This window comes from Dendrobium catenatum, unplaced genomic scaffold, assembly GCF_001605985.2.
Source record: "Dendrobium catenatum unplaced genomic scaffold, ASM160598v2 fragScaff_scaffold_853, whole genome shotgun sequence".
Lineage (NCBI taxonomy): Eukaryota > Viridiplantae > Streptophyta > Magnoliopsida > Asparagales > Orchidaceae > Dendrobium > Dendrobium catenatum.
In genome coordinates this window covers 1801233-1812436 of record NW_021319315.1, presented here as the reverse complement: position 1 = coordinate 1812436, position 11204 = coordinate 1801233, and the positions used below count along the sequence as shown (strand labels likewise).

The following is an 11204-nucleotide window of genomic DNA, read 5'->3' as shown; positions in this document are numbered from 1 at the left end:
CTCATAAATGAGCTAAATTCAAGCTCAAATTGATTGAGCTTGTAAGCTCAAGGGAAGTCAAATCCAACTTATTTTGGGTTTGAGTTGACCCCCCCCCCCTTGCCTATATCAATACAGGTGAGGGAAGACTTTCTTCCACTAGAGCTTGGGAGCACAAACGTCATCCTGGGGATGAAATGGCTGCAAACTTTGGGAGACACAAAAGTGAATTGGGGAGCATTCACGATGGAGTTGACGGTGGATGGAATGAATGTAGTGATTAAGGGAGATGTGGGCTTTCCAAATCCCTGGTTTTTCTTAAAACGATGGTGAGGGACATCCAGTTGGCAGGCGGAGGGTATTTGGTGGAGTTGCATAGTTTGGAGGGAGCGAGATTGGAGGAGGGAGGAGACATACCCCTCTCCATTCAGCCATTGATTCAGTAGTTCCAAGAGGTATTTTAGCCATCTCAAGGATTGCCACCGCAGAGGGAGCAAGAGCATGCCATAGTGTTGAAGGAGGGAGTGGCACCCATCAGTGTCTGGCCTTATCGTTACCCTCAGTTCCAGAATGATGAAATAGAAAGGTTGATTAGAGAGATGCTGGAGTCAGAGATCATCAGACCCAACATCAATCCTTTTTCTAGCCCCGTTCTATTGGTGAAAAAGAAGGATGACAGCTGACATTTCTGTGTGGACTATAGAGCACTTAACAAAAAAATTGTACCTGACAAGTTTCCTATACCAGTCATTGACGAGCTGCTAGATAAATTGAGTGGGACCGTGATCTTCAGCAAGATAAACTTGAAATCGGGTGACCATCAGATCCGAATGGAGGATGTACCCAAGACGGCCTTTAGAACTCATGAAGGACTTTATGAGTTCCTGGTGATGCCCTTTGGCCTCATCAATGCTCCCGCTACATTCCAGGCCCTTATAAATAAGGTTTTCAAACCTTATCTCAAACGATTTGTACTGGTATTCTTTGACGACATCCTGGTCTACAACAGGATAGAAGAGGAGCACTGGGAACATTTGAAGAGGGTGTTAGAAGTACTGCAGGAGCACCAGGTGAGAGCTAATTTGAAGAAATGCTTCTTTGCACAAGCTAGTGTAAGTACTTGGGCCATATAGTATCAAAAGGAGTGGCAGCAGATCAGTCCAAAATTGAAGCAATGCTAAAGTGGCCAGTGTCGAAAAATATGAAGGAGTTGAGAGGATTCCTAAGACTGACGGGTTACTACAGGAGGTTCGTTAAGGGGTACAGCTCCATAGCATGACCACTCATTGAACAGTTGAAGAAGAACGGATTCCTATGGGGGGAAGCATCCACATCAGCATTTGAGAGCTTGAAAAAGACGATGACTACAGTGCCAGTCTTAGCCTTGCCAGATTTCACTTAGACCTTCATTGTGGAGACAGATGCTTCCGAGTACGGGCTAGACGCAGTACTGATGCAGAGTCGTAGACCCATTGCCTATTTAAGCCAGATATTGACTTCTAGAGCCCGGCTAAAATCAGTTTACGAGAAAGAATTAATGGCCATTGTTTTGGCCATCCAGAAGTGGCGGCCCTACCTGCTTGGGAGGCATTTCATTGTCAGGACTGATCAGATAACTTGAAATACCTGCTAGAACAGCGGATGGTGATGGAAGAGCATCAATGGTGGTTGTCTAAGTTGCTAGGATACGATTTTGAGATTCAGTATAGACCAGGGGTGGAGAATAAGACGGCAGATGCTTTGTCCAGATGTATGGAAGAGCTACAGACGGTGGCACTATCTGTTCCTTTGATGTTTGACTGGGAGGCCATCAGGGAAAAAAGTGCTAGAAATGAAGAATTAGAAAAGATCAAGTCAGAATTGCTGAAAGAGGAGGGTAGCCATCCAGGGTACTCATTAGAGGGAGACAGACTGTTGTATAAGGGAAGATTTGTGATACCCCGTACCTCTATCCACATCCCAAATTTACTCCATGAATTTCATAGAAGCGTAGTTAGGGGCCATTCAGGAGTGCAAAAGACCTACAAGAGACTAGCAGCCGAGCTTTACTAGAAGGGAATGCATAGAGATGTAGAGAAAATGGTGGCAATGTGTGAGATCTGTCAGAGGAACAAACATTTGGCTATGTCGCCAGGGGACTACTATAGCCGTTGGCATTACCAGGACGAGTATGGGAGGAGATATCAATGGATTTCATAAATGGGTTGCCCCGTTCAGAAGGCTTTACAGTGATCTTGGTGGTGGTGGTGGATAGATTGAGGAAGGAAGTTCATTTCATCCCCCTCCAGTATCCTTACATCACAGTGACAGTGGCTTCAACATTCATTAGAGAAGTGGTCAAATTGCATGGGGTATCATAAGCGATCGTGACAGACAAAGATAAGGTGTTCCTCAGTCATTTTTGGAGGGAGTTGTTCAGGTTATAGAGAACAGTTCTAAAGAGAAGCACCGCTTATCACCCACAGACAAATGGATAAATGAAGGTGGTCAATAGGAGCTTGGAGACATACCTGAGATGTTTTGTGACAGAGACACCCAAGCTATGGGCCAAGTGGTTATCTTGGGTAGAGTACTGGTAGTCTTGTACAACACATCTTTTCATTTTGCTTCACAGATGACCCCATTCAAGGTGTTGTACGAACGGGACCGCCCACACTTAGTGCACTTTGGGAGTAGCAGTACCCCAGTGTCATTAGTATAGGAGTACTTAGAGGAGAGGGACCGAGTACTAGAGGAGCTGAAGAGGCATTTATTGAGAGCTCAACAAATTATGAAGAAACAAACAGATGGGCATAGGAAGGACATCCAATTTGAAATAGGGGAGAAAGTGTTCTTGAAGCTCTGACCGTATAGACATAAGTCAATTGCCAACAGGAGGAACAAAAAGTTGGCTCCAAGATATTTTGGGCCTTATGAAGTGCTAGAGAAGATTGGGGCAATAGCATATCGACTGAAATTACCACCACCAACAACTATACATCCAGTTTTTCATGTCTCGCAGTTGAGGAAGGCCATTGGTGACTACACAGCCAGTCCCGAGCTACCAGCAACACTTATTGAGAATTTTGAGGTGACTCTAGAACCCTTAGAGCTAGAAGGGGTACGCCAAAACAAAGATGGAACTAAAGAGGTGTTGATCAAATGGAAGAACCTCCCGGATTACGAGGTCACGTGGGAGCCATATGAGAGGATAAAACAATAGTTCCCTTATTTTCACCTTAAGGATAAGATGATTCTTTGGGAGGGAGGTATTGATATGTTGGTTCCCCAGGAACCGACTCAACCTCAGCCGACCCAGGTGGGGCTAGCACTTGTATACAGGAGGCGGGTCAAACCGCCTCCTTCCTGCACCACCTAAGGGAGGGGCCCACGTCCAATTTGTTTGGATTTAATTAATTCAAAAGATATCAAAAAGATTTGATATCTTTTGAATTAATTTAATACTATCTTATATTAGGAAGTTTTTAAGGATGTGGAGAGAGCTATTTAAAGGGCATGAAGGAGTAGGGCTAGGCATGCTTTGGTTATTATCTTCTTGTAGTCTCGTTGGTGTTTTGGGCTCTAGACTTTTGTCTAGAGATTTGGGAGAGACCCTCCTCTCGAATAGAGGATCAATTGTATCTTTTCTTCTAGCTTATTTTGCTTTGAGTATTTAATCAAGTTCTATTATTTTCTTGGTTGTTTCATCTCCGATCTTGAGTATTCTCGTTGTTTTTACCAATTTTGTATTAGGGTTACTTGCGAACTCAAGTTGATCCGATAGATTACTTGCGAACTCAAGTACTTCCTATCATAAGGTCTAGTGCAAAGCAGAGTATATAGATATAACCTTGAGAATATGTAAACTGTTATGGATCAAAATGATTCTAGAAGGCCTAAGGATCAAGTGGGAAGGACCTATAAAACTACACTGTGAAAACAAATTAGCAATCAGCGTAGCTCACAATCCAGTTCAACATGACATGACCAAGCACATTGAAGTGGACATACATTTCATACATAAAAAATTAGATAGTGGATTTATATGTATCCACCATGTCTCATCAAAAGATCATCTTGCAGACATTCTAATTAAGAGACTCGATAACTCTACCTTTATAGGACTGAGTACCAAGATGAGAATGACAGATCTATATTTCTCAACTTTAGGAAGAGAAATAATATAAAGCAGCAGCATATAAATTTATCATGTAGTCTATTTAACTGTCAGAATCATAAAGTTTTACTTCAAAAGTACATTATACCAACTGATCAAAAATAAAAACTTTCTCATTAAACTTTTTAGAATCATTACTTCAATAATAAAAATCTGATTTAAAATAGATCACATCTCCTTTAAAATTCTCAAAGACCAAATCTTAAAACAAGAATTTTTCAAACTCAAAAGTAAAAACATTAATCAATATTTTAATGATTATAAAGAAACTACTATAATAAAAAATATTCTCAAATAACAAATGATTGAGATGTAATTAATCATAGAAGCAAGTCCTATGGAGCATCCATGCCCTAGAATAAAATAAACATTATTCAATCAAATATTGAACAAAAGAAATTTTTTGTTAAAACATAAAATTATGAATTTTATTATTTAGTCCATAACGAAATAATAATATATTATTTTCTATGTCAAGTCCGATCATAAAATATCTCAACTCGATCATCGAGGATGGATGACAAAATTTCACCAACAGATTTTTTTTTAATTAAAGCCTTTGACAAGTCCACAAATAGAAGTGTCACTCGGTAAACTCAATTGAAAATATAAGAAATTTACCACAAAAAAAGTGGAAATATAAGACGGTAACATCAAAACAACCCTTAATGTTTGACAAACTGAAATACCTGAAGCTTGAGAACGCTGGTTTTTTGCACCGCAGTAAGAACACTCTCATCATCAGATCGATCTGATAGGAAACCCGTAAGCAATACAAACGCCGCAAACCCCATCATGAGGATGAAAAATCCGGACCCCGCACCGAACCCAACCCCGACCATCGGTCCCATGTAAAAACCACCAGCAGCTCCGAACGGCGACGGTGCATAGTACGGCACAGAATAAGGGAATCCAGAGCCAGACGGAACTGAGTAGCTCCTGGAATAAGAGGGCGATGATGACTTAGAAGAAAAAGCTCTCCCGCCCATCCTCCCTCCAGAAGCAGCAATAGCCCCAAACGGATCCGCCGTGAGGAGCACTCCCACCAACAAAGCGGCGATAGCCGGCTTCTTGAGCACTTTCAACATATCAAACACCTTCGTAACAAACCCAACCCATGGATTCGTCTCCTCTTCTGATGAATCAGAGGAAATCCGTTGAGTTTCAATCGGCTTCAAAGCCAAGTGAGGGTAGAGTCTGATAGTTTTGGCATTCCTACGAAAACCTCCCGGTACTTTCCGATACAAGAGCCGATTCCATTTCAGCGACGGCGGCCTGGATCTTGGTGGATCTCCGATAATTGAGATTGCCTCAAGAAGCGAAGCCGAATACATCGATGAGCTGGATTTAGAAATTTCAGCTAAAAAAGTACCTCACCTTCTGACTGGAGAGAAAAAGCGCAGCGACCGATGAGATATTTCAGATAGATGAGGTCCTAGTAGCCTCATCACCCCGAGCCACCGCCATTGCGAGGATTTGAACCTCTGACTCTGGTTTCGTCAAGGCAGCAAATGCTGGCCAGCCCGCGGATAACGATATATGTATAAACTGATTGAATTAATGTTTCATATTTAAAATACGGAGATTTACATACATATCATTTATGCAAATTTACATCCATATTATTTTATTTGATATTATTTATATATCTAACATCAAAAATATTAATATTATATATTTATCATTAGGAGCCGATCCAATTTCTCTTTTCAGGGTGGGTTTTTTTTTTTTTTTTTTTCAATTTTTTTTTTTAGGGTGGGTTTTTTTTTTTTTTTTTTATAGGTAAAGACACTTATGATTGATAAAATTAGGGTAACAGAGATTTTTGAAGGGGTAAAATATTCAAAATATCCCCTCTAAATATTTATTTATTTTTTAAGGGTGGACATTTGCCCACCACCCTAAGTACATGAGAGATCCGCCCATATTTATCACTCATATATAACTTTAATATCAAATATATCATAATATATTCACTCAAATATTTCAATTTTTTATCTGGTGCGTATACCACTATAATTTTTCCTATTAAATTATAACAATAATTTCAATATATATATGTTGATGCTGCAATCTTCAATATATAAATATCATTAGATCTAATATATGGTAGATAAAGAGTATATAATAGGGTTAATACTATTAGTTTGTGTACCAAAAAATTAATTTTGATGATTAGTTTAATGTATTATTTATTATTAATATTGTGGACTTTATTGAAAAATGAGAGAGACTCTCAGAGATGATGATGTTTGGAGCATTATCTTTAAGTGAATCCATAAATCCAACAAGCAAATATTGAAAAGAAGAGAAGAGTGCATGTTTTATATTTCAAGATGAAAAAAAATAACGAACACGAGGAACCAATAGTAAAAAATAATGATATTAGGAGATGCAAAATATTGTAAATGTTTGTTCATGAGAATAACTCCGAGGTCAAAATATTATATGTATTAACCGAGCTAATAGAGTAGAGCACATTCTGTTTTAGATAGGAGGAGAGATGTACATGTAAAAAATAGAGAAATAGAGTCTCTCCCAGGACGACCAAAACCGCTTAATTGACACAAAGTTTCATTATAATAATAAAGGCCATTGTTGTTGATAATCACTACCACCGAAAGATGCTACATACAATCGCATATATTTTGGATAGTCTTAGAATCGACGCAATATGGCCTAGTGAAATATCTCACATTGTACAGGATGATCGTACGCAACATCATAAATCATAAATTAAAAAAAGGAAAAAGGCATATTCAAAGTGATGAAAGGGCAGTGAGGTGATCACTATGGGTATTAGTGCCTGCTAAAAAGATATTTTTTAGACCGCGCTACTGATAATATGTTAGCTTTATATATATGAGATGAGTCTAGTCCCTGACTGACAGTAACTTATGTAATTATAACCTCATAATTCAATTGGAACATATGATTGAGAAAGAAATAATAAGTCTAACTTTGAAATGACATAAAGGAGAATATATGAGGATGTATGAATTGTACCACTTTGAAGGAACCACATTTGATTTTGAGATATAAGACTATTAGACCTTTTGTTCATGTTGGGACTATAAGATGTTTTGTAGTTGTTAATCCGACACAAAGTTTAATTCTATTCCCCTATTCTTTAATTATATTTGTCAAACATAATAATTGAGAACCCACTTCTATTTTTACTACATTATCAAAATAAGAATAATAATAATTCTTCTATATTTATTATTATTATAATCATCACATGATATTCATTAGAGATATCTACCATCAGTATTTTTATATAAAAAAAATAAATTATATAATTTAATTTTTTTATTTAGGTATATCCTTGGGTCTAATCATAGACTACTACGGCTCTTCTGGTCCATCGATGAATATATTATAAGCTGTAGTGAGGCCCGATATCCTGAAATGGAATTGCTTCTTGGGAGCTTTTGGATATGTGGGAGAGCACGCTGTCTTAGAGGAGGGATTGTGTGTTGTAGATGAGAGCCAACCAGCACAAGCATTTCTCGCACACGTGAGTTCATGTGTGGAGTGACGGAGCACCAAGAAGATGTTCTGCGAAAGCTTGGAGTTGTGGCAAGATGTTCCAATATTTTTTTTAATCTTTTAGCTTTAAAGTTTAAAGCTTAAGTGTATTTGTGTATTAAGACAATAAAATAGGGTCCATCATCTTTCATCATCTATAGCAAATTTTAAATAATATTGAATTGGAATGATATTTGTGGTTAATTAAGATTGTGGCCAAGTAAATTACATTTCAAGTGCATTTAGCAATTGATACGGTTCTTCACAAAATCTCAAATATTTCCCAAAATATGCAAACTCTCGCCGCGCATAGTTAATCTCAATCAGGAGATCACACACCAATGAACTAGTATTTGAAATAATGATCTTACAAAAGTAAAATACCCGACAGATACCTAATGTAACTCGTTCGACTAACAACGCCGAGCTCATATACCTAATATGACCCTTAGGAATTCCCCACTCTTATACCTTAAGCTCAAACACTTGAGGCTACGTCTAGTCACATCACGATGAATGTAGACTGAACCCAATGACACTCTTTTTGAAATTAAATGCAGCATGTTAATAATATTTCCACACCAATCCCGACACGATCACTCAAATAAGGTCCAGACAGAAGACCCGAATTGATTATACACGCCGCCTTTAGTAAGGTTGCAAAACATCACAAGAAGTTTAAGTAAAAGTCGAGTATCTATCCTGATTTTAACCGAGCTTCTACCTTACGAGGATCGAGCGGCTAGATCGAGACGATACTAAAGAGCCCAGGATCCGCTGAATTCAACATCATCAAGCTTGTCTCTATTAATGAATAGTCGCTAATGAACAGCGCTGCCTTTATCGTTAGTGTAATGGACAGCAAGAACTCAATAAATTTGAAATCTACAAATTATTGCTCAGCGTGGCGGTGACATTTATTGATATTTTAGTCAAAATAAATCCCTAAATAATCCCTCATATGATCTGAAACCTTAGACTGACTTAACGGTTAGAGAGCCAGAGGGACCGAAATAGCTGCTGAGACACTATCAAAAAACCAATATATATATGTATGATTCCCTCCTGCAATTTCTATCAATCATAAGCGGGGTCAAGTGAAGAGAAGAAGGAAGAAGGAGAAGAAGAAGAGAAAAGGGGAAAAGGAAAATTCCTCTCCTCCTCGACCATCGCCGAAGCTCCTCCCGCCGCCGTGAATAGTCCGGAACTCTGCCGGATTATTCGGAGAGAGGACGGCCAACAGATTCTGACCCAAACACCTTGCCCATGGGAATGCGAGAACGGTTAGGAATATTCTTTCAACTTCCGGAATTAAGGTTCGTAAACGCGAGCAGACACTGTTGTGTCTCCTAGACCTGCTGGCCGCCAGGACCGGTCCATGCCCGGAGGATGGTGTAGACAACTCAACGGGCCCAAAGTATGCCGTGAACGGCACAGGTGTCTCTGGATAGGTGGTTTCACACACGTGTCAACAGATGTCGACATTCTTGAATGCCTTGTACATCTCTTCTTGGTACTCCATTTTCATCGACACTATTCATCTCGTGTCGATCACGAATGTGTGTGATCGTACCCGAAATGGACCATGAAAAGTTTTGTTTACAGGTTTGAAATTTCGCGTCACACTTTCGTTGAAAACCCGGTCACAATGCGGACTCATGCTTCGATGCTAAAAACCTTATAATCCGAATTGATTGTCTTTCCATTGTTGTAATGCATATGCGAGTGCATTGAATCGCTAGTAGAAACGGTAAAAACAAATCTTGGAAGTTCCTGGGCATAAAAGGCATATACGAGCAATCCTTCAATCGTCAGACAACAAATGTATCCCTTCCGATGCGACGCATACGCGACAAGCAAGTCGCCTCAGAAACATAAATTCTTTTGTATCGCCTCGTCGCCGTAGACGCGACTGAGACGGTCCTCCTGACTTTGTCGCCCCTTGCGCACCCATAACACGAATGCATATCTTGTACTAGACTTACGTCGCACACGACTAACAGAGACTCAGATCTTTCCGTAACCATCTCCTGTATTGCCGCTCTTTTGAATACGAGACATGCCGACTTCCTGGTGAGCTTTTCTGAAAGTGACGAAGTGAAGTATTCGGGCTCAATCAGCCAACTAAATCTTTTCCGACCAATCTGTCGCGCTGGGATTATTGCCTCAGAGCATCCTTGAAACTCTGAGACCAAGTACTAACGATTGTTATGAATGTCTAGAATATTGGATATGATACTGTTTTTGATGTGGTAATGGAGTTCAAACGAGAAGATGAGTTATAATGATTACTTCTGAGAGGAGTAGTGATCATAGTCACTCAAATAGGCCTTCTCCCAAGAAGTAAATGCTGGCCTCATGTTGTAATAATCAGACGTCGCCAAGAAACGAGTAGGGGATGTACGAATGAGAGTGCTCTGATGGCCCCACGACCTCGTAGTTAGTTTCTTCCCCTTCCAGGAGAACCTTAAGGCTGTATAATTTGTTATGGAGATGTATTGTCTTGCAGAAACGATAGATATAATTATATTTGGGTCGTCTCATAAATGCTTAGACCCTTCTCTATATCTGAATTTGCCGAATAGGGCCGGAATTTTTGTACAGATTAAAATGCTAACACGTCTGCAAAACAATACCTGAGTATAAAATCTTGCACTGTATATTGGTCCATACTAATGAAAGACAACGACCAAAATATACAAGTCGCGTGATATTGAGATTATGGTGACTGCGAACTATACTCCTTGCCTGGATCAAAAGAAGACAAGTGTTGACTAGTGCGCCAGGTCTACTAATTGTGTGTGGACAAACGTAGTTCTGCGAAACGACACAGGTTTTGGTGACACACGTAGGAGAAGTGGCAGATCTGTATAAGACTCTCTATTTGAATCTAACAAAAATAAGACTTGTTGCGTCGTTATAAATATCTTTAACTGGTCCAGTATGAGCACATCAAGAAAAGTCCCCACATTCTCATTGCGACTCATTAGATGCGAGACTGGGGGCGACATTGCGGACCCCCAGAAATTCTAGTCAAAAGATCCTCCCGATGCTCTTTACTCGAATATATCAATATAGGAGAGACATGAATTAGGGTAATGCAGGAATGATTTTCCTCGGAACATAAAATAAATTCCAGTTCACTATAGCCATCAAGGATAACTTCTGATCCTTATATAAGGAGATGCATTAAAAACAGGGACTGCCGGTGGTTTGGGAATCTGCTCATCTTTCCGTTTATAAATCATATTGTCTGTATATAACTAGAAGAACTCAATGAGAAGGCAGTAACAGGTGCAAAAGATTCTTAAGCACAATACTGGCTTTCATCCTTCAGTTGGAATATTTACGGCAATGGCGTTTTCGCCGCGCGCGAAAACGATCTACCCCCATCTGCGTATCTTCCCAATCAAATGCAAAAGATCCAATCCGCAGGGAGGAATCAGATTTAAATCGCGATATTTCCACACAAAGGTTATGATCAGATCAGTCAGAAGGTTTGACCACTAGCAAAATTCCATCTGGAAAGGTCTCACTA

At 39.5% G+C, this 11204-nt stretch overlaps 1 protein-coding gene across 1 annotated transcript in view; it reads right to left on the bottom strand.

Moving 5' to 3' along the window:
- LOC110107998 overlaps window positions 1-5670 on the bottom strand; it is a 36405-nt gene extending 30735 nt beyond the window's left edge. The window contains exon 1 of the mRNA XM_020838479.2: window positions 4825-5670. Coding sequence (XP_020694138.1) covers window positions 4825-5469 — 645 coding nt within the window. The 5' untranslated portion in view covers window positions 5470-5670. The remainder of the gene's footprint in view (window positions 1-4824) is intronic.
- Window positions 5671-11204: the final 5534 nt, after the last annotated feature.